We start from the raw sequence: 24,906 nt of genomic DNA on the forward strand, positions 1-24,906 counted from the left end.
ATTAAGGTGCTATCTGTCTTGCTGTCAGAGGGGCACTCAAGGAAAGATTCAAACTCAGAGAAATGAAATTTTTCAAGAGATAGCATTGATTGAATGTTAATAATCTAGCAACAAGTAAGTTCAGTATTTTCTACATTCATTCCTCAATTCCCCCTTCCTTAAAAATATACAAATTTGAAGAAAATTTAAGATTTTCTAGGTATGTTCATATTCTTTTTTTCTCCTGATGTGGAAAGAAGTGAAAGATGGGGCGCCTGGGTGGCTCAGTTGGTTAAGCGTCTGCCTTCGGCTCAGGTCATGATCCCAGCCAGGACCAGGATCGAGACCCTCACTGGGCTCCCTGCTCAGCGGGAAGTCTGCTTCTCCCTCTGCCTCTCCCCCTACCCCCCACTTGTGCTCACGTGCTCGCTCCCTCTCTCTCTCAAATAAATAAATAAAATCTTTAAAAAAAAAAAAAAGAACTAAAAGAAAATCCTACCTCTTTCACCCTTTGTTAGGAAATAAGATGAGCTGTGTCTAGGAGGGAATGCATACGGGTTGATATTGGTAAATGGGGGAAAGCCAAAGCTAATTGTACTAATCAAACAGAATGCTTTTAGGTTAAGTAATTATGGAAAATTATCTGCAAGACTGAACTAATCCACAGAGCCAGACACTTGAGCAAAACCCAACTTACCAACTACACTTCTGGGACCAATCAATGTAAGAGGTAGACAACGCCTACCTCTTTTTAAGGAAAATGCTTGGCATAAATTTACTGTTTGGGTTAGTTTTTGCTAGGCCAACAGCCAAAACCTCTACCACTATCCTTAATTAGCACTAGCATTCATGGAGGAAGGAGATAGATTCAGGAGCAGAGCGGACTATCACATCCCACGGGATGGAATCATGTCTGCTGCTGGGAACAGCAGATATAAAAGCATCCTCCCAGGGTAACACAGGGTCCTGTCTCAGCATTCATCATTCACCTTACCGTAAGGTCCCTTAAAAGATCCCAAAATGTTGCTGCCAGTCCCCACCCATCCTCTGCTAGAAGCCTGTTCCAGGCCACAGCATGGTGCCCAAGAGTAGGTGCAGGTAGAGCAGGCAATCATGTGGGCGGCATGATTTAAGGTACATCCCCAAACCCGTCTACCACCAATTCTGAAAGGACTACCCGTTGAGTCTTTTCTTGAGTGCTTCTGTTAAAATGGATCTCTGAGAGTCAGGACAGGTAAGACCTCAGTGTCTATTTACATTTTGACTGAGATTGCCATGTCATTAGCCATCTGGCACCCAGAAGAAATCAGTGCTGAGAGAATGTAGTTTAATCACAGTTTGAAAGCATGAGAGTGTTCCCAATCCTCTTGAATAAATAATTACCCACCCATGGCCATGTGCCCATAACTATTCTGGGCACAGGAGATTTAAAGATGAAGAAGACATAGTCCCTTCCCAGGAAGCATCCTGGGGAGGCTGATACATGAATGGTTCACTTCAGTATATGATAAAGGGTAAGACACAGGATACCATAACAACACAGAAGAGGGTGACTTCCCCCAATCTGAGAATTCACAGGATACTTCCTTCAGATTACACTTAAATTAAGTTCAGAAGTTTTTAACTTGGGCTACATAGGCCCTCCCCACCTAGGGGGCCCAGGGTTAGAATTCAGAAGATCTTCCTACTTGAAAGTGGAAAGATTTACATTTTATTCTCACTAACCTCTAACTGAAATTAGCACTTCTTTCCAGTGCATATCTAGGTAAGTAACAAACCACAGAACCATTAGCAGAACCTGTGACTTTGTCACCAAAGGAAATCATATTTACATACAACGATATAGTTGTTACAAACATCTTAAAACATCATTTACATTCATCACTATTTCAAAAATGTGGTAGACGATAGAATCACTGCTAGACCTTGTTATTTAATACATATTTAACAAAGCCCTATATCATTGTATCACAATTTGTTTTTTAAAACATTCTGATAGCTGAATTTCAATATAATTAGTTTTTCTTGTAGTCCGATGTGTTTTATTTTATGCATTAATAAAAATATTACACTGACAAGGCATCCATTGACCTTGCCAGATGGCCAAAGGCATCCCCTCTCCCCCAAAATGTCAGAGCTCCCTGAAAAGGATGAGGAAGAGTCCACAGCCAGATGACTAACGGTGGAGAAAGCGATGGTGGCCCCAGTGGTTCAGGCAGCAGAGGCCCTGAGTGGCCACATGGCTACGTAAGAGGGCTGAACCGAGTTCCCGAGAGTGGGCTAGGGATCAACGTTGATCTCACAGGGCCCACCAGATGCTGAACCTCTACGGCAGTCAGAGGACCAAGGGGGAGGTGTCCCTCTGCCAGCTAGGCCAAATATCCCTCACCCTGTCTTTCAGCCAACAGCCCTGATCACAGAGTTCACCGTGTCTGGGTCACTGGCATGTTGTGAAATAAATACACTCACAGCTCCCTAAGAATATTCAGTATTTAGAGAATAGTCCACTTAACATATGCTTGATGCTCGTGGTAGCACACACAAACTTCCTGAGGGCAAATACTATGCCCTACTCATTCTTAGAGCCTCATACGGAGCACCTGCCATACGGTAAACGCTTAATTCATTTTTGACAACTTGACCAGAATGAATAAATTTACATTTCCCCCCTTAAATGGAACTCTTGATAATATTTTGGCTCATCCACAAAAGCAATTACAATTCTAAACTCTTTTTATCTCCTTGGGCTACATTAAATGGATACTTCCCTAAAATTAACTTCCTCACTTCTGCCTTGCCCACAATGACATGGAGTGAAGAATCCACCACCCAGGACGATGGGTTCTCCCCTGGTTTATTTTCTCGGGTAGCAACCGAAACACGGGTTCAGCTGTGCCAGGCAGGCTGTGTGGCAACCCTGGAATGCCTAGGAAGGCTGACCTGAAAAACAAGTTATTGTTTATAGCTTAAAACCCAATGCGGAATCAAGAAGGGAAAGGGAGAGAGAATTAGACAAAAGAAAGGCCTTCGTTAGAAACTGCATTAAATAATTAAATAATGACACATTAGGATCTGGGTTTTTAAAGCTCGGATCATCATTTTTATTATTAACACGAGGCAATAAAACCCATGTTATTACACAAGAGTGGAGTATGTTCTTCTATATGTGATGCAGTTGGGGAAAACACTTTACAGTTCCGGAAAGAAAAGAACGGAGCATTACAAACAACTAACTCTGAGTCCACCGCAAGAGAAAATCTATTCCACTCTCACCAAAAAGCTAATGCTATTAGAGGCTTTCTCTAACTTACAGGAGGCTGAGGGAAACCGAGAAGATACCTTTTTAAAAAGTTTTCATACTTCCTGGCTGCAGAGCCAAATGATGACTTGACATAACATCACTATTCATATAGTTCTTTACTCATTTTTTATTTAAAACTATCACGTGACTCTTGAGAGGCCAGTGTAATTAATTCTAGGAAAGTCCGAGAATTGGGGTATAATTTCAGAACTTCTACAAGTCATCCGGAGCTGGCATTTCTTAAGAGACAACCACAACAGCAACAACAACAAAATTCCATGTGACCTGCACGCATCCATCACATGCCCCAAAACTCCAGTATCTGCACAGGTGACAAGTGTCAGTGTCAGCAGCCAAGTCTACACCACTCACAGAGTCCACTATCACACTGCAAATCAAGGGGAAAACAGAACTGTGGTTTTAAGGCCATGCTTAACAAGGACCATACCTTTTAAGGTTCAAAAATTAGAGTATAAATTTGATAAGATTTCCAGACCAGGAGTTCACACATAAATAAAAACGAGCAATCAACAGAAAATATAAGAAATGACCCTGTTGATGAATGCCCTGTCTCTTCCAATCGAGGGTCAGACATATTCAAAGCCAATCACATGAGGATGGAATCAGTAAAGGTCAATCAAAGGCAGGCTGAAACTCCAACTGTCTAGCTGACCTTCAGAGCTCGTGACAAATTGCTATCAGTCAATGTCAACTAATGACAGGAGCTCTTTGGCTAATCAATTGTTCTAAAAATGATCAAGAAAACTACTCACAGGACAGCTCATTTTCACATCAATGCCTGTGAAGTATGAAAAGCTCATTTTTTGAGTTTTTAATAAGCTCATAAGTAAAGCAGTTACTTGGTAACAGAGGTCACCTTACAGAAAAAGACAGAACCCTTGTCTGCCTTTTACATATTCTTTTATTACCATATTATAGTAAAATTATGCTATGGATATGCCAGAGGCCTACATAATAAAGTAGGTAACACTTCATGCACTTTTGAAACAAATACTTCTGTGTCGGAGGGAAATATATTTGGGAGTAAATAATTTCAAATGCATTTTTCAGTTGCTTAAGATGAAAAACACTGACCTCCAGCTTGCCAGCGATATTGCCTAACAGTCAGAAGATGCACTCTCTGTGAAAACCCTCATAGCCAAGTGCGTGCCCCCTAAATACACAGTTACTACTTTTTAGATGACAAAGTTATTTTTCTTTGTTTTAAGATGACGTGCTTTCACGATGCTAGAAGGCAAGAAAATGGGGAACAGAAAACAGTTCCTCGCATTTGATGAGTCAATAAAAGGAAAGGTGAATATATAGCATGGGGAAAACAGTTCTCTGTCTATCCATCTTGTTCAACATGTTTGATAAGTTAATGATATGGACCTTTTGATAACAGGGATTTGCTGAGTATAATAACTTCCCCTTTCTTTTTTACACCTGACTTTTCCCATCAGGAAATCATTTTCCTCTTCTGCCTGCCACTGCATGCCAAGGCCACTCTTTAACTGCAGACCGACATGAAATGTAACTAAAGTAACACACGGGGCTGCAGTGGTCTGAGGGCAAAGGCCTGCAGTCGCAATTATATTTTACTTTTCTCTCTGAAGCGTATTAGTCAAAAAGCATTAGGACACCATTGAAATGGTGACTTCTAATAAGAAGTCCCCGCAGAAGTCTAAGACTTAAGGAGTGTGAACAAATAGAAATCATTCAAGGTACCCTGACCAGCAGACAAATGGAATGAAAAAAACCCAAACAAACATTTTTTTGATTCACAGGGTACTGAGGTTATTATAAACACTGTTTTAAAAATCAGTTGGGATTAAAAAAAAAAAATGGCAAAGAAAACTGTTTCTAAACAAGCAGCGTTCACTTTGTGTTTTCATCTGAAAAACTGCAGATTACAGATTATATCCCAAACGTGAGTTGCTGCAGTAGTTTTTCAAATTAAAATATCTTCTGTGGCCTCAACCACTCTCAAGTTGTCCATAGGAAAGAAATAAAGGAGGGAGGGCAACACTTAAGCCGAGCCATAATTGGAAGTATGTGAAAAATGAAGTGTCAGTTTGGTCAATAAAGGGCAAAGGTCAAGGGGAACTGCAGCCCAAACTCTGCGAGAAATGTGCTCATTAAGACATCCAATCAGAGCACTCCTTCCCACCTATCCCATTATTCATCGGACAGCTGACTGTTTCAAATGCCCGGCTTTGGGCTGTTATTACTTTTCTTCTTCATGTAAAAAGGCGAGCTGGTATATAAATCGTTGCTTAGTCATCTGGAACGTAACGTGGCCCTTCCCTGCTGCCCCTCTCCCTGCTCCCCGCCCCCTCCCAGCCGGCTCTGCCTGCTGGCCTGCAAGCTTGAAACAACTGCCTTCACATTCCCTTCAATAACAAATGGGATTGCCTTCCGCCTATAGGTTGCCTGAACTCTGACAAAAGCTGGGCGGGGGGTGGGGGGGGGTGGAGGGGACACTGGGAGGCATTGCAACTATTGACACATTAGTATAAAGAAATAGCAGTGCTTTTCAATTGTTCCTCTTTAAAGAAACATGCAAAGATACTATTGTTGAACTGAGTCCTGGCCCCAAAAGGAGAAGTTCAGAAGTGGGTTTTAGAGGCTTCAGCAATCATTAAAGCCCTTTAGAGTTGCCATGTTTCACATCAAATTTCCACATCGAAATAATACTTTTTCTTTTTCCTCACAAAAGAGGAAAATGAGACGAGCTTTAAGTAGGAAGTGCTCTGCAAGAGAAAGGGCCTTGTTTGTTTTTTATGCTCCTATTCTCAATTCAACAAATCTTGGAATGAGCAAAATGATACAGGCTCTCGATGCAAATTAATCATATCAATCATCATGCTCCTCTGTAAACATCTCAATCATTCTACCAAACACAAGAAACCAGATTCTCACTCCCCAGCGGAGTATAACCCCCCCTGAGGCTAACGTGGATTCTGGCCTATTCCCGGCTCCCTCACCCTTACAGAGGCAGAGCCAGGCCCCGTACAGACACAGGAAGAAGAGACCCCAACTTGGTAACAGAAGGAGTGTCCATCAGCGATCTGTTTTCCATTCCTCACCACACGAAAGCCCTGGAGGACACAGGTGTTAGGAGCTTGGCTCTGGAGTCACACCGTATGGGTTCGGGTCCTGACTCTACTACGGACCCATATGTGACTCTGGGCAAGTCTCCTAGCCTCTCTAAACCTATGTGATCGTCACACAGTGAGGGAGGGAAATACCTACACTGACTGACAGCCCTTAATATGTTATTGTTTTATTTTATTACTATCATATACTCATCTCTCTTGACGTTGAACCAAAAACAAAAACAAAAACAAAAAAAAAGGAAGACGTGCCCAAACGTAAACTGCGGTCAGTCATCGCTAAAGCTGCTTGTGAGTCGTAGAGTGACTGCAGCAACCCTCCTGGGAAAGAGTTCAAATACGGTGGGGAAAGGCACCAGATGTGCTTGGTGTTCTCTGGCTCCAAGCCACCTGCTTCCTAGAGTAGACCCTGGATCTGGTCAGTAGGGCAGCCGTACATGGTAGGATAAAAAAGACACACGAAAGGGTCACGTATCTGCCAATGTGTACCTCATCTTATTTATGAGACTCTGCCTGGGTTCGTGAGAACACCCCATCCGAAAGTAGTTACAAAGCAAAGCCAAGAGACAAGATCCTAGAGCTGACTCCAAGAGTTTCTTCAGTGTTTCTGAGCTTACTTTTTTCTCTTCTGAAATGGGAAAGGGGCAAATAATAGACAGGGATAAAATCGGGATTCAATCTCATAGCTTTGGAAGTGCTTTGAGGAAGTTAAGGACTACACAGAATCAATGTTGCAACAGCAGCTGCAGAACCCCCAACCGAATACAGATGTCAGGCCTTCCTTTTCAATGCCAACTTAAAGGAGCGTCACTATTAAAGAATCAATTTCCTGCAAACGGCCACAAGTGTTAATATTAAATGAAAGTAGATGCCATAGGAAAAGTTACCATGATAAACAATTTGAGTTGGGGGAACGATGTATGATGTAAATCATGAATAAACATTAAATCCCTGAAGAAGAATAATCTTTAGCATCTTCTTAATTATGTATCTTGCATATACTCTTTTTAGAATGCCCAGCATTGGATTTTCTGTTTTATATTTTTATGCTTAGGTAAAAATTTGGACTAAAACTATTCCATCAATCACAACAGCCGCTAATTTGGCAAGTCATCAGGCACTCAAAATCCCCCAAATTGCTGGAAGGCTAACTAGGAATTGTCACTGTATTTTGAAATCTGTCAGAACATTACACATTTCCTGAATGACTTTTTTTTTTTTTTTTAATTTGAAAGTCCAAAAGAACAGGACTCGGTTGAGACACAGCCTGTTGTATGCCTACGTCATGCACAGATAAGGTTATTTAACAGAGGACTAGAGCCTAGGGATTTCTTTCTTTCTTTTTTTTTTGTGTGTGTGTACCACAGGTGCCATAATGAAGTGGTGAAAAATGAAAAGGAATGAGGAAAAAGAAACACAGTACAAACAATACAGTAGAGAAAGTTTTAAAATATGTATTACTCCTGTCTGTAGGGGAAACACCTCTTTGGATATGTTCTCGACAGATTGAGTTATTTCTGTCTATTGGGTATGTATAAAGACATATTTATGGATTTATAAATCTTTTGAAGAGGGCTGTTATTTATCCAGTTGACTAAAATGGACTCAAACTGTGTAAATAACTATTTAGGACACGCACTATGGGCCAAATGCTGGCACAGCTTACATGTCTATGCTGCCAGAAAAGGCAGGCAGGGCAAACATGGAAAAGCCACTGTGCACAGTTAATCCAAAGGCTGCACAAAGACCCAGCTCCACAGGTCTCAGGGATGAAAACAGGTTTAGAAGGGTCACGGTTGGCATGGAAATGCACGGACATAATGGCGGCAACACTCGCAGGCATCATTCTGCCTTTAGTAGGGGAGAAAGCACACTGCCCACGAGAAGCCACAGAGAAGGGCAGGTAAGACCAAAGGAGGGCCCCCTGCACCCCAGCTCTCAAGGTGCTGGGTGGGGGGGGGGATGCAGAAGGGTTGGGGGAGGGAAGTCTACACAGAAAGCTTCTTTTGGATCACGGTGGGAGTCGTTGGCTTAGTTCTTTAGTGGAGAGCCGGGAAAGAGGGCATGAGGAGAAGAATCTTAGACAAATAATCAGGAAACTGAAATTTGGGGTCTGATGCTGCACCGGGACCTCCCCGAAGTGCTCAGCGCATCCGTACCTTATTTTCCTCTTCTGTCAAATGGGGCCAGGATTGTTTTAGAAAGGTTCAACTGAGCTCATTCAAATGATATCATTTATGTGAAAATTCTTAAAAAAAACAAAAACAGAACTAGGTGGTGATCTTATATGAAAAAATACAAAAGAGAAACAATGTAAGTAGAAAACTCAGGTAATGTGAAAGATACATGTCTCCTGGTTACAATCAAATTCATTATTAAATTGGCCTTTGGAGAACACCTGTTGAAGGAAAAGGAAACATGCAAAATTCCTCATTCCTTGTTATGATGGGTCACGGGGGAAGAACTGGGACAGGGCCTTTGCCCTCTCAAAATCCTTTTATCAGATTATGTTTGAGAAAGCGTATATGCTACAACTTTAAATTCAAGTACATTTCAGCAGTTTGCAAGCCTTCAAAGCAGCAGCTAAGCTATCTGCCTGTTCCTAGACGATATATATATATTTTAAAGCAAAAAATTTAAAAGAAAAAGAAACAAAACAAGAGGCTATGACCTCATGTAGCAATTTTGGAGTACAGGAAGAAGAACTTAGATTCCTTTTACACCTTTTTGAAAACTCATGGAAGAAGTTGAAAATAGGGCTTCATATTGAAAGTGCCGACATCACCTTAGCCCCAGCCCCGTGAGCAGCAACACCATCACATACACATCCACACACTTGAAAGACAAAAGGCCCCATGGATTTATGCTGCATATCATTTTCCAGTAAAAGTCAGAGGTCAGAGGTTACATGTTTCTGCCTCAGCTCTGAACTGGTCTACTATCCTGGGCTCCATTTTTACTACACTTAGAGTTGTGGTGAAGTCAGCAACTTTTCTTTGAACAATAAAATATCTCAGATGCTTAAAATTCTATGTGAAGAAGCTATTCCCAGTTCAAGTAGCATACACGTGCCTTAAAAAAAAAAAAAAAAAAAAGAACTTCCCTGGTTTTGTTTTCAAATTAATGATGTCAAATTCATTTTAGACTTTGCAATTCTAATTGGTCCAGCCCAATGTATGTGAGAAAACAAAATTCTTTTGTTGTCTAATGGCAATCCAATGAAACATGATCATCAAACCAGATTTTAAAGTATGCACCTACTGTGGGCTCAGAGTCAACTTCAATAAAGCCGTCTTTTTATACTCAGAGAATACACTCTTAAAAGCTTTGGTTGCGCTAATTGAACACAAAATTCCACTGCAGTGGGTCTCACCGAAGGCAGTACAAGACATCTGAATACTCATTCACCTTTTTGCTGAAGATTAACTTTATGTTAAAACTTTCTTTCCTACTAGTCACGGTCGGACGTGCACATCCATGGACACCCAAATACGCACACAGGTATGTGCATTCAAGGAACAATACGAGCTCAATTGATCTGGCTTCTTTTCATTTCTTCCTAAGTCCCTGTAGTCTGACTTTGCGATCAAGTCGAGCACTTAAGAGATTCGGATAAGTAAATCCAGAAAAAATGGCTTCAACCCAGTGGAGAGGGAAGCCCTGCATGAGTTCCTAAAAGGCCCACTGCCTTCTAAGCATCTGAAGACATCACTGACTTGGAATCTTGGAAGATGTTTCTTAATGATCTCTTGAGAAGCCTCTTAGGGCAAGTAATAATAATACCTTTTATTTGTATCGCAGGGTATTAGTGGACATGCTCTTTACACACATTTGAACTTCTAATCTCCTCTAATCTTGCCCTCAGTCAATTCACCGACCCTGTTTTATGGAGGTGGCCAGGTGACAGGCAGTTAGGCAGCTGGGATGGCACAGAAGAAGAAAGGGTCCGGAGAATAAAATAAGAGAAGCTAACTCTCCTACTCTAAGAGGTTTATGTCCTAGGGAAAACTGCATAAATAGGAACTAACTAGACATTTCTGATTTGTCAACCCTTAAAAATGACACAAGTAGCACAAGAGAATGAGAACACCTCTCCTACCTTGCTCACTGCTGTTATCCCCACTGTGTGATGTGTGGCCACCGCTGGAAGGGCCTGGGGTTCCTCCCGAACGAGTCGATGCCGTGTCATCGTGATCTCTGTTCCAAGAGGGCTGTGGGGGCACAAATCAGAAATCCAAATCGAGTGGTCTGTTAACACTGGTCCGCTGCGATCCCATCATACAAGGACGAAGCCGTGGAAGGCCAGGACAGACAGCCAAGACATCTTCCCCGTTCCCCTTCACAAACCAGCTCGGAGCTACATTGGCACATCGAAAATTTGCCAATTTCTGCTTCTGAGCTAAAATAATATCTACAAATAGTTATTCTATAAGTAATTGTATGCTTTATGACCAAGGAAAACAAAAACATTCCAGGCCAAGAAGTGGGGGTGGGGGTGGGGAACGCTGCCACTTGATTCCGACTATATTTTTAACATCGACAAACCCTCTTGCACAACAGTCTGCTACTACTCTGAAAATGCAAAATGGGAGCCGTGGTCTATAGCACTGCGGTTTAGAGAGGCCTCTGATTCATCCTACAAGACAGACATGGCAGAGCTTTTAAGACCTCACAATTAGGCCGGGGTCCATAATAGCTAGTATGTGTCAGCTGTTTGCCGGATGGTACATGGCAAATGGACCAGGCACAGGGACAAAAAAGGAATGAGAATAACAATAGATTCACATGGACTGTGTACACTCAGCCCCATGCCGAGCCTTCTTGTACTATTGAACGGAAAACAGATGTTGCTTCTTATCACTGGGTGCATTTGAAAGTAACATTCAGATAGGAAAAACTGGCAGTAAATTAAGTTCTTGGGGAAAACAATCATGGCAACACTTCTCCCAAATCTCCCTTTATCACCAGAAAAGATTTTAATTAGCTTTTAGTGCTAGCTTTCAAAAACAGCCTTATGAGTCACTGGTCATCCTGCACAGTAGGAATGATGCAGAAGAGAAAGCTGGTTCTTGGCTGAGAAGTGGTATTTGTCTTCAAGATTATTAGTGGCAAGGCAAGATGATCTTGTGTGTAAAATATGCCTACCTCGTTTCGGTCAGGGGATGTCCCGGTTCATGGCCGTGTAGTAGTAAAGTTTACTGACCCTCCCAACGTTTTAAATGTGCCTAGCAAAATCAGAGTGCTCTCTGCTTATGTCTTGAGAAGTATTTTCGTGTCCCAGAGAAGATAAGAAAGGCTGAGGAGATCAAAATGCCTCTGACACCCGGGGAGAGAAAAGGGAAGATCCCATCTAAGAGGCGTGTTGTGTAAGAATCAAAGGAAGAGTCCCTGTTCCTGAAAAGGATGCCTGCCTGCCACCTACCCTAGAATCTTGGCCGGAAGATTAACGCGCCCCTCCCCCCCCATGAAATAAAGTCGCAGAAAGAGCCACCACTTGTATGTCTGACTCAACCGTTATGCATATTCTCAAAAACGGTGCTAATTGATCCGCTGATGCTGGGGTTGAAAGATATGTGCGCTGTCAGAGAAGAGCTTTTGACAAACACGCATTCTGCAGCATGTCAGAAGAATGCTGGAAGACGTAATCTGGAACACATGCTCAGAATGCAAACAGTTAATGCATAAATTTTCAGTTTGTACAACTGCAGCTCTAAAAGGGGGACTTGTTTATTCAGAGCTCTGCAGAAAGAATGGTACAGCACCCAGGGGACAGACAATGCCAGGCACAAAACCCCGGTGCCTCGACATGTAAAAGGATGTTTTTCTATGTGCTACAAATCCCACTTGAAAATATAATTAGAAGGAGAAAATGGCAAAGTATTGCATTAACTGTAATTGAACAAAAGACCGGCAAGGCATGTGGGAGGCTGCAGGAACCCGTGGGAGTTTCAGGATGCATGAGATCCTGCAAGTGACATCTCCTGGGCTCTCTCATTTTATTTATGTTGTCCCTCACTACTATTGTTGACTGGTGATCTGACTCATAATTAATAGAAAAGCTACTGATAACAAGCTAAAATACAGAGCAACAGAATAACCTCATCAGAAGCATGTTTGTTAATCTGATTAAGACTAGGACTCCAGAAAGGTGACTTAGAACCCAAGAATTATTCCATGTTATACAGGAAACTGTCCTCCTTTATGCTACAACAGACCTGATATATTCACTATCTTTTAATGAGCTCCACTTGATTTATTCAGCTCTGCTCTGCTCCCTCCCCCACTTTTCTACTGTGCAGGATGTAGATTAATTCAATGCTTAATTGTTTAGTAAATTCAATTTTCCACATTCTATTCTGCATAGCTTTAGCTAAGGTTCTTAAATCTTCAGCAGTGAGCCCTGAGCCCAGTGTTTGTGATCTGTGCCTACCTTTTTTCATCACCATTTTTCTTCATCCACCACTTAATTCACCATGAAAAGATTTTCCTTGCTGGAAATTCTGATTCCGCTATGATCTGTGAGGCATTCCGATTCATTGCATTTTCATTGTGTTGGGTCTTAGATGCCGGGCTCCTCTTTTCTCACAGCTATCGCCACATTATACAGGCATTCATGCAAGAAATGTTGGATTCCACCTCAGTTTATCCAAATTTTGTGCAACCTATATGTTTAAATTTGTGTGTTCACCAAAGGAAGGAGCCAATATTTTCCACCTAATATCACTCTTCTCACAGCCTTGCTCTTCCAGAGAGGCCTGTGAATACTGAATGCCCTTCTCTGAAATGAAATCTAACTTTTGTGGTCCTCTCTTGAATTAGCATTTTGCGTATTAGCATTTCAAGAACGGTATAGTCATACAAAACTGAGCATTAGGAGAAATCCACAAGGTTACCAAAACAGAACAAGAATTATGTTTAGTTCAGTTCATTAAGCATGATTAAAGCCTAAGTATCAGAAATAGCTCATGAACTCTTCTGGCATAAATATGTAAGACAGCCCTAATCAGAAAGAACTCCCCCAAAATCCATCTACCCGAGAATCTCAGTTACAATAACATATCTCTGTGACTCTCTGTGGTTACGCCAAACAGCATCATTATTATTTTTAAAATAAAATATGTGCATACGATTATGTACATACATCTGTGAAGTTGTGAGTTGCTTAGGGCCACTTGTAAAGTAAAGCTGACAGAATAAAATCAATGATGCATTGCATTAGATGTATAGCAAACCATAGTCATGGTTCTAAATTAAGTCCCAAAGAGGCTTCTTTTCTTCAATGTATATAATTTCAGAGTAAGCGATGCCTATGTTCTCATCTACTGGAAATCCATTAAGACAACAGGTCCTAAGCTGAAGTCCAGAGACCTCCTAAAGACTTGGGGCGGTGGCGGGGGGGGGGGCTTGTTTTAGCAATAACTGTGTTTATGGACATACTTGCATTTTCCTCCCCTGGGGAGAGTGTCCATAACTTTTCATCAGATTGTCAAAGGGGCATGTGATTCTTTAAAAGTCTGAGAACCACTGCTCTAGGAGACACTCACAGGGCTAGATGGAAAAGCCAGGGCTGGAGAGACCTTCAAGATCATGGAGTCAACACTTTAACCTGATACTGAGAGCCCGATGGTCCTCCAGACATTATTTCTTTTGTCATAAATGCAGGCAGCCAGTGAGAGGCTTTGCTCCATCAGGAAGATCTTGGTCAATATACAAATATATAACATACAAACGGGTTTCATTTCCCTCTAATTTCCACTCACATTTTGTCTAGTTGTGGAGCCCCAAAAGACAGCCATTTTAAATATGTGGAGCAAGCATATGATTCTCCCCATGTTTTCTCTCTTCAGTGGCTTGAACACTCCCATGCCTTCTATCATTTCTCAAGAATGCTTGAAAATAAGGGTTTTTGGGGGGCGCCTGGGTGGCTCAGTCGTTAAGCGTCTGCCTTCGGCTCAGGTCATGGTCCCAGGGTCCTGGGATTGAGCCCCGCATCGGACTCCCTGCTCCGCGGGAAGCCTGCTTCTCCCTCTCCCACTCTCCCTGCTTGTGTTCCCTCGTTCGCTGTATCTCTCTCTGTCAAATAAATAAAATCTTTAAAAAAAAAAAAAAGAAGAAAATAAGGGTTTTTTTAATGATGCTATGCTAAGATTCGTCGAATGGTATTTTTTACTTATAAGGCAATTATACTGGTATCTGGTAGTCAAATAGAGGCAATGACCTCCTTGACCACAGGCTCCTCCAGGGCAAGGATAATATCTGGATCTTCCCTGTCTTGTTCTTTCTTGGCTCAGCACAATGTATGGTGCATGCTCAGCACTCAGTCAAGGCTTAAGGAACTAACCTGAATCATTCATCATTTACTGTTCCACCAATATTCCAACAGATGAACTGCAACTTCCCAAACTATCCTTCCTCTTGAATAAAGTTATCCATTGGTAACTTTTCCTCTCTCCATCTTTTGCGTCCTTTTTCCATCTATGACTTAATTTGGGGCATAACTTCTGGTCCTCATATCACTTTCCATGTTTTCATTAGAAGTTCCTTTCACTACCGTAATTTGAGTTCTCACCCATATGCCACGAAATTTGTGTCTCTGGATCTTTTCTTTTGTCTTTAGACTTGTATGCCCAACTACCTGCTAAACCCTCTCCATACAAAGATGTTCACCTCACTCAACAAGTCCAAAGCTAAACTCTTCGTCTTCTGACCAACGTCCTACTCATTCTTCCTTGTTATTGATCCCAATAGGTATAACCCCATCTATCCATGGTATAAACCTGAGGACCATCCATGACACCTACCTCCCCCCTCCCCCAGACATCCAATCAGTCATCAAGTCTTGTTCACTTTTACCCCTAAATAGTTCACAAATAAATCTCTCATTTTTCACCTAGTGATTGCTGGTCTTGTTCAGGCCTTCCCAGCTTTAAAGAGTTGAGTCCAATCACTTCCCAGTTCAATTCCACTAGAATTGAGGACAGGAATTGGTCAGTTTTGCTTGCCATTGCATCTGCCTATCAAGTTCAGTGCCTAGCACTTGGCTGGCGCTCAGGAAATGTTTGTGGAATGAATGAACGGCTGTACTGCCTATAGAATACTATAATCTGGGGTCCTTAGCCCTCACAGAGTAAGCCCTTAGTCCACCCCTTGAGAACCATTCCTCAACCTGTTCCTTGTGCTCCAGCATGTGATTTCTGACAGATATGTTCTCCGGGTCCCTCCAGACTAATCGTCATCCTCTCCCACCACCACTCCGTCCGGCCCCAGCCCCTAATAACTTCCTACTTGCTAATTAAGTTACAGCTCAGATAACACCTCCCCCAGAAAGCCTTCCCTGATACACACACACAAACACACACTTGCCCCAGGATGCACACAAAGCACCTCATGCACACTTCTATCATTTCACTCCCATATTGTTTTATGATGACCTGTAGAATTCTACACTATAAATGTTTTGAAGTCCTGAACTGTATTTTATTTATTTTTATGCCCTCCATCCCAGGAAATTGTCTGTAACACATTAAATGCAAATATATTTCTGAATGAAAAAATGAATAACTTAAATGATATGTAGAGGGTTTCTGTGTTAAACTGTCATCTGATACTGTGATCTCCAATATTAAATATCATAAAACAACTGAAAAAGATCTGTATAATTTAAAAACATCTCATACACTTGCATTCACACAAACACACACCACCATAAATATATATACATATATATATTAGGGGTGCCTGGGTGGCTCAGTTGGTTAAGCGTCCAACTCGATTTTGGCTCAGGTCATGATCTCGGGGTTGTGGGATCGAGCCCCGCATTGGGCTCGCTGTTCTGTGTGCAGCCTGCTTGAGATTCTCTCTCTCCCTCTCCCTCTGCCCCTCCCCCTTCAAAGAAATAAAATATTTTAATATGTACTTATATATTTTATACATAAACATATATAATCTATATTACATATATGTAATATATAACATATAAAGATCTTTTAATATATATTTAATATATATTATATATATTATACATATAAATACTCAGTTGCAGTATAACACGGTCAAAAGAAAGGAAATTTGAGGGTAGCCATGTAAGGTCTCTTACATGGTTTTAGACAAGTCACATCCTCCCTAACTCTTGATATCCTAATCCATAAATGGGGACCAAAAAAGACTCCTCTGTCAATCACCTTTCAATTAAAAAATAATAATAATCCTCTGTAGGCATAACATATGCATATTTCCAGGCATGCAGCAAGCACTCAACAAATGACAGCTACTAAAGTTTGTAATGTAACGACATAGGTTGACCGAGTCAAACCTGAAATATCTACATACAGGTGTATTCAGTTTACAGACCTTCTGGAAAGAATAGCTAACCTGAGCTGACTTAGTGTCAGTTTGGTATGCCTTGGGCTATCTCCCAGCTGGTGTGTGCTCAGGGAATGCACACTGATCTTATTTTCACCTTCAGATAACATGATTTTACAGGTGGTTTGCTCCTCCCCACCCCATCAGGTTTGATTTGATGCCTAATATTTATAAATTGCTTTACAGTATACAAAGCACTTTGACATATTTTCTCACTTGGTCGTTTATCACATCAGCATGATGCCAGAATCATTTTTTTTTTTCCCAGCCCAAAAATAGTGGGGTTTTGTTCTTCAAAAATTTCTACCCTACCAGTCTCATTCAAAAAGGTAGATAAATGAGAGTCTGGTGATCTTGATTCTGAAGAGGTCAGCTAGCAGCTATGTAGAAATTGATGAAATAATCACAAGGTTAAAAATGTGAAGTTGGTCTGCACCTATCCATAGGCGGTTTCCTCTTTGGGAAGTACATTTACTTTTTCAAACCACCAGGGTCTCTTTAGCAAATGATCTCTAGTGATCTGAAAGAGCTGGCTCGTCTCCCCAAATGAACAACGCAGTCCCTCCAGACCAGGGGAGTCGCCAGTCCACGCGGAGAACACACCAATGTGCATGATGCTCCTGCACACACATACTCACGTTCCCACACCTGCACAGTCCGTAGAGACGTTCACACTCCCCTTGTCCCTGAGCCATGGCAGACGGGGTCGCTGATGGCCACCGTCTCACACACAGCCAGGGTGGCAACATCTAATTAGTCCCCTCCCCTAGACTTTCCACTTCTGTCTCAACAGTGTCTCTCAGGACCTTTAAAGGCACAGAACTTCAGTGGAAATGATGCCTTATATGTCTCCCAATCAATGATGCCATGGGAGAAAAAGGGACCAGAGAGATCCATACACAGAGAGAGGAGGAGAGAAGGGGTCCAGGTACTGCTATAAAAAGGGATACACGTTTACCAAGGTATACTTGAAGTTGAGAAATTGGAAGTCCTAGGATTTCTTTATTTATGAGTTATTTGAAATCTGGTAGGCTAAAAGTCTTATTTAAAAATCTTGGTGGCCCCCATTTGCATCCACTGGATAACCCAAACGTACAGTCTAAGCATTCAACTCAATCAACCACCAAATAGCACCCACACTTTGCTAGAGCCCTGGGTAAACCCTGTTCTCAAAACATACTGCTTTGAGGCCATGCTTATCCAACTTCAAATTTGGGTCATTCAGATTAAAAGTATAAAATTCTTTACACAGATCTTCAAAAAAAAATCCCTGGAAATCATTAAGCAAATTCATTTAAGCATGACAAGTTTGGGCAGTGCATTTTGTTTTAACACAGTGAAACTGTCCTGTTACCCTTTAAGCTTTTAGATATTTTTAAATACCAGAAGCTCACAGATTAATACTTAGAGTGTGCACACAGGCTGAGGATTCAGGGGCCACATTAAAATGTGCTTGGGAAAGGTCTGGAAGTGAAACCTTTTCTAAGTCCACACTCTATCCTGCTGAAAGATGATAAAGTCAGGGAGGTGAGTGTTGTGCTGGGTGAAGACTGGCGGTGGCCTGAGGTGTCCCTCAGGGTGGCCCACACCAGCTGCAGGGAGGCCCACTCTTCACAAGATTATCTCCCTCACACACTTCTTCCGACTTTCTCCTTCGACTCTCCTCCTTTTTCTCATTTCCTTCCCTCTCCCCGCCCCCACTCCTCCTTTGCCAAGTCTGTAGGCCTGCCAGGGTTCTTGTTGAACCCCTTTTTCATGCCACGATAAAATGTGCTTATTACTAACCCACTTAACAGAGGCCCGACAGCTAATTTTGGTGACTCAGGGCAGATGGTAAATTAGGGGCGAGACCATGGAAATCCAGCACCCCCACTCAGAATCCACGGCTCTCACCAAGACACTACACTTCCTTTTCCAGCCCTACCATATTTGCCATTGTGAACTTTTAATCTAGAAACACATCTCAATAATTATCCAATTATTCCTTAGTTACGGTCCTCACCACATTGGAGCCAGCCGGTATCTTCACACATGGCATGAGGGTGTCTAATTCAGCATCCAATAAGGTAGGTTTCTGAAAACTTCCTAAAACTTAGCAACTCTGATGCATTGCTTTAAATATATATATGAGTTTATTTATTTAGATATATATGATTGTACAATGGTAGTGCGGGTAGTTTGTGAAAGCAGAGACAGTGTCCATTAAATTGAGTTCTAGATTTCCCACTTCTCATGTACCACAAATAAAACCTACAAAAATTGTAATTTTTCAAGCACTGAATCCCCTATCTCCGTGTAATGAGGCATGTAGAGAGGAGGAGAAGAATTTTTGTGTTTTTGCCTTTGGTGAAAATTCTCCAAGGAGTAATTTCATCTTTAAATGAAAAGTTTTGTATCAGGTGATTGTACGAGCGCCAGGAATCCCCGAAGCCTCAGGTTCAGACGTGGGGAGATGCACAAGTGCACACTCACCACTCCCATACACAAGCAACCTACACACATCGTGGGCATGAGGAAGAAAGCAAAAGAATGTGGAACGGAATAACTTTAATGTTTTTAATTATGTTGCGATGAAATTTAAAGGAGTTTGGCAGTCAGATGCGTCTTTAAAATCTACCTGCCCTTAAATATTTTGCCTGCTCTCCTGCCAATGTCCGTGCCTCTCTCCCCTCCCCAGGCTCCAGGGCTGGTCGCGGTGGCAGGTGTGAAGGCAGTGGCCTTAAGAGGCCAGACCCAGCACGCTGGGTCACCTTCCCTGTGCTCCTTAAGATCTGACTTTCACAGCCTGATATCTTTTAGGACTCAACTCTGACAACTCAGGTTGTTCCTGACCTGCAGAGTGGAATTAATTCATCCAGGACATTAAAAAATGAAATCGACAAGGCTGAGGAAAATGTCTACAGATATAAAACACCACCCGAAATATTCCAAAAGCTTTCCTCCTGAAATCCACCCAGCACTGATACCTGCGGCCCAATGTGTCTATGTCGAGGACTGAGGTTAGCAGCATCTCATGGTGATCCCACCGTGATCTCGGAAGATAACACAGATTCTTGCACGGGGCAGGGTACCCTCCAGCAAGAACATGGGAAAAGAATAATTACTACCAAAGGGAGACTATTACCAAGGGATAACAAGCAGTTTTACCCAAACCTCATAACTGGGAAGTAGATGAGTAATTTAGAAATTATTCGGGTGCCCTGAATGTTCAAATTCTACTAAGCAGTCTGCTGCGGAGAAAAATCTCATGAACGGAAGAGACAATAAAGCCTTATTACACCAGGAATCTTAGTAAAAATAGTTATTTATGTTTCAATAATCTCTCCTTTTCCTGTGCCATTTTATTCTGGCTGGCATGCAATTAATAAAAGTAAACCCTTATATTAAATGACTAATGATTCTATATACTTCTACTCCTGAAATACCTGTGAACTGTAATTCAGAATTAAAATGTTTAAACAAACAAACACTCTAATCCAACCGGCACCACTGCATCTCCAAATATTTGTATGTAAATATTTCAAACCATACTCCTTATTTATCCTCTGAGAGCTTTCTGCTGAAATTCAGATTATTTTCTCTCATTTCTATTTAGGAGTGACAGAAGAATCCGTAAATTATATGCCAGTATTATCTGATGTTATAAAATCCCTTTTGTAAGACTGCTTGCTTCCCAATGTTTTATTTTACATTTGAAACTCAGTATTCAGTGCTCCTCAGTCTGCAAACAAATTAAGATAAAATAAATGCAAAAGTGTCTTATATAAAACAACTTCAAACCACAAATTTTCTAGGCAACCATCCTAGCAAAAAGAACATCCCGATAATGCAGAAAACATTGTATCCTTAGCACGAGTAGATAATAAGACCTTGTAAGCAACTGGCCGCTAGCCATGAAGCATTTGCACTCAGAAATGTGGAGAAAAGTACTCAGCACCAGATCTGCACATAACTGTTACTTGAGGTTGAACCTGAAAGCGCATCTGTGGTGATTCTCTGTACTATCTCAGCAACACAACCAAGTGCCCAGTCTCCTTTTACACCATGAGGAAATCAGAATAATAGTGCCCCACCTAATAAGAATTAAAAAGACATTTTCCTTAAACTCTATGATTATAAAATGGTCTATAAAATAGCACCTCATTAACAATCACCCTGTCTTCCCTCCCCAAATCAAACTCATGCTGCTGAAGACTGGGCAGAATACAAGAGGATAAAATATCATTTAATATGCTGTTTATTTAAGGTTTCCAGTTTTAAATGCTCCACATTCAATCATATTTAGTTGTCACAGTAACTCCATATGATGGGTTCTTTATCCCCATGTTACAGATGATGACACTGAGGCTCATGGTTTGGCGGTGCCTTACCCTCTCCCAGCAAAGCCTAGAGTCAAACACCAGTGCTCTGGCTCTAAATTACATGTCTTTTATTGAAACACTCCCAGCCTGGGAGGTTGTGTAATTAAAAGTTACAATCAGTACACTTAATTGCTCTTTCTCAAGTGTTTCTGAAATCTCTTCTACTTTTAAACTCTCAAATCAGAAAATCCACAATTTTGATGTGAGGAAGAAAAAAAAAAATAAACATTCAGCCAAGATATACTCTTGGTTTTTTTCCTAACAGCATTATACTTTGAACAAAAGAATCATGGAAATTTACATTTACCACTGATTTCCACTAACAATTAGCTAGAAGGTATTCTCTAATTTCCCTGTGGTTTTTTCAGAAGCACTTCCAGCTTTTTATATTTTTAACGAAATTGTATTTTCAAAGTATCTGTCATTCTTTGAGGATTTTTGAATCCTTGAGCTCTCTCTCTCTCTCCCCTTCCTTCGTTATTTATCTTTGGTGAAATCATCAGACAGGCCTTTCTCACGGCATTTTGGAATTTAATTTACATTTCTGATTCTTAGAATGGCCAAGTTCTCTACCTTTCAAGTCACTTAACTGAGAGATCAACCAAGGTGACTGGGAATTCAAGAAGCAGGAGTCTGAGTTTTACTGTTGGTTCACTTTTTAAGAGACTCCAGTTCATCAGAATGCCATTCTTCAGCCATATGCAAGGCTATTATTCTGAGGCTGTTCATACTATTTTAGCAGTTATCGAGTATGTGGAATATTAGAAGTATACTACAAGTGAAGAAAAGCCCCATAATTGATTTCTTAATGTTTTATTCTCCTCTTTTTCTATTGGCACATTCTTTACATGCCCTCAATAAATATTAAACACTCAAACAACTCACTATTAGGGTGGCAAGCAAACCTTCAGAATGTCGAAACAGAAGAGTGAAGAACAATGCACCTAATTGAAATGGCAGGATAATTTGGAAAATAAAATTGAGTTGCTGCAAATTCCAAATTCCAGAATAAAAATGTTTATACTCACTCAAATGCAGATTGTTACTGGCTTTGAATAATTATCAGAATAAAAAATACTTGAACACCAACAATACACTTGATATGCACAGAACAAGCACAGTCTAGATGTCTCTATTATTCTGCCCAAGGAAGCGCAGGACGCAAGGAGTCTGATATTTTTCTTAGTGATTTTGTTATTTAACACAGCTTACAAAATCCCCAAATGTGGTGAAACAATAGGCCAGGCCACCAAATACACAACTAGCGTTAAAATTTCACAAAATTTTATATTCTTCAGAAAATAGTAAACACAGTAAGGGACAAAGAAGCATACTGAAAGAAAGAAAAGGGTTAATGTTCTGCTCCTCAATATCTTTTTTTGTCTTCAAACATATAAATGTATCACCAAGACCAATTCAAAATGTAAAATTCCTGATTCCCTTTGGCAGAAGCTAGAACCAAGAAAACTATGACAATTAAAATGAAAATGGAAGAATGCATTTGCATCTGGAATTATGACATACAAACACGTAATGACGCTCTAAGAGACGCTATTTATCTGCACACTGAAGGTAACCTTATTATCTACTTAGGGTTATGCCACTTTGGGTGGAGATACCACCCATACCTCTCAAAGATAAATTCCATATGCTCTGTACGGTTATAGCATATTTCCCATAAATAATGTATAAAATAGACTGTAAATAAATAATACATGTATCTGAACTGTTCAAGAGTGAAGGGCAGGGTGGCTCCTCATGAGACTGAGTCTCTTCTGAATGAACAATTTCAAATGAAAGTAATGTTCAAAGGGGAATTATCACAAAGTTCTTACACTAAAATATTCCAAAACAGGGGTTTTAAAACGATTCCAGATCTGGTGGGAACTTTCAAGTCAGTGTTTCAACTGAACCCAAAATACCCGATTTAATTTTACTGCTAAAGTTTTATTCTGATTTCAGCATCCCACCTATTTGCTGCAACTTTTAATTCTCTCTCTACACTACTGCTTTTTATGATCAATAAAATAACTAGACTTAAAATGTCATGTATGAGTTTTTGTCTCGTGAAACACAGTGGTTTTATTTTTTCTTCCCTGTGAATAATGTTTAACATTGCAGTGAACAGAAAGGAAGGTTACCTTAAAAACAAACAAACAAACAAACAAAAAAAAACAAAAACAAAGCCCACCTGCACTAGTTTGCTAGGATTTTACATTGTAAAAATTGTTAGTCCCCACCCTCAAAGACTCTCCCTTTGAAGCCCTAGAGACACACAAACTATTTCCACTTCTTGTAAATGGTATAAGTAGGCCTTTAGAACATCAGACACTGTACACCATTTAGTTGGAAATTACGTTTTCAAATCGCTAAGGAATAGTCTCTGAATAACAGAAAACACTATAGGTCACAGTTAATTATAGCTTGTCTATCAAATTAAGTTAATGTTCGAGAACACATCCAAATAGTTATGGAGACATTAGGAGGAGTTTTATTGTCAAAGAAATTCTTATTCATTCAGCTTCTAATATTTTTTTAAAAAGAGAGATAAGCCTTTTTACAAGTTGGGATGGCATAAGAAAACTCTGGGTTTACATCAAATTGCTCCCTTCATTGTCCTTTTGATGACTATGTTGATTTCATTATAAACTTCATTTTCCAGAGTTTCATAATAGTCATAAACACACTTCACTTAAAAGAGTTTCTGTGGGACATAATGTGAATGCAAATGCAGAATAAAATGCAAACCGTGGAGGTCTGGGAACAAATATGGACTATCCGTTAAGAATACAGTCACTGAAAATAAACATTTAGGCCTTAAGAGGAAGAACACAAAAGGGCTGATATGAATCTTTATATCACGTATTCAGAGCCCTAGGGAAGGCAAACAAGAACAACAGTTTTCAGTTTTGCTCCTAATTGTAAAGCACAGGTTGGCCGTATTTGATGACTTTGGTCTCTACTCATTCCTGTTCTGAAGTGAGTAACATTTTTCATCTTTGTCGGAAAATAAGCCCATGTGTGGGTAATAGCCCACCAGGTACTCAAACAGGGAAATAAGACCTAGCAAACTACTTCAAGTTCAAATCTCAGGCCTACAAGGTTTACCAAACAGTGGAAAAGAAGTGATTAGAAAGAAAGAACCAGACCCCTGCTTTGCTAACTAATAACCACCAACCCAGATATTCACAACTAATAATAAACATGCTAACCATGTGGTGGTATAAAGTATAAGGGAAAAATCTAGAGAAATGGGAATTCATCAGAAACAATTAATTCCAAGTTACGTGTTGTCCGGGAATCATTCTAATATCACTCAAAATGCTAATTATCCACCTACCATGATCTTCTATACGAATCAAAATAACGTATGTTTAAATCCATTGTAAAATTTAAGACTTTGTATTGTGTCAAAGTGAAAAAAAGTAGCGAGACTAAGAATGTTGCTTAAACTTGGTAAACTCATAAAAAGTCATGGTGATTTTAAGAGTATTACTTAGTAAACTTATTAATAGTAACAGCACTTCCTTTTTGAGGAAAACTATGATTTCATTTAAGTTTTTTAAAGAACCATAACATTTTACACTCCAGGTTCTTTACCTCATGATTATAAATCCTATTAATTGTAAATGGAGTCATGAAAAGTACCAATGGGAAAATCAATTATAGAAATGTGTTTTTGAGGATTATAAATAATATAGAATTTGTTTTCACAATTTATTTATCCTCCATTAGTTTATGGCATACACAGTGGTGCATAATCCATGGAAAAGTGATAGCAGGATTA

At 40.4% G+C, this 24,906-nt stretch overlaps 1 protein-coding gene across 6 annotated transcripts in view; it reads right to left on the bottom strand.

Annotated features, from left to right (window-relative positions):
• The window catches only part of MEIS1 (Meis homeobox 1), a 133,500-nt gene that overhangs the window by 94,038 nt on the left and 14,556 nt on the right, over nt 1-24,906 (bottom strand). For all 6 annotated transcript variants that reach the window (XM_021699079.1, XM_021699081.2, XM_021699080.2 and 3 more), the window contains one exon: nt 10,496-10,607. In XM_021699079.1, the coding sequence (XP_021554754.1) occupies nt 10,496-10,607 (112 nt within the window). The remainder of the gene's footprint in view (nt 1-10,495; nt 10,608-24,906) is intronic.

The sequence above is a fragment of the Neomonachus schauinslandi genome, chromosome 10 (assembly GCF_002201575.2).
Source record: "Neomonachus schauinslandi chromosome 10, ASM220157v2, whole genome shotgun sequence".
Lineage (NCBI taxonomy): Eukaryota > Metazoa > Chordata > Mammalia > Carnivora > Phocidae > Neomonachus > Neomonachus schauinslandi.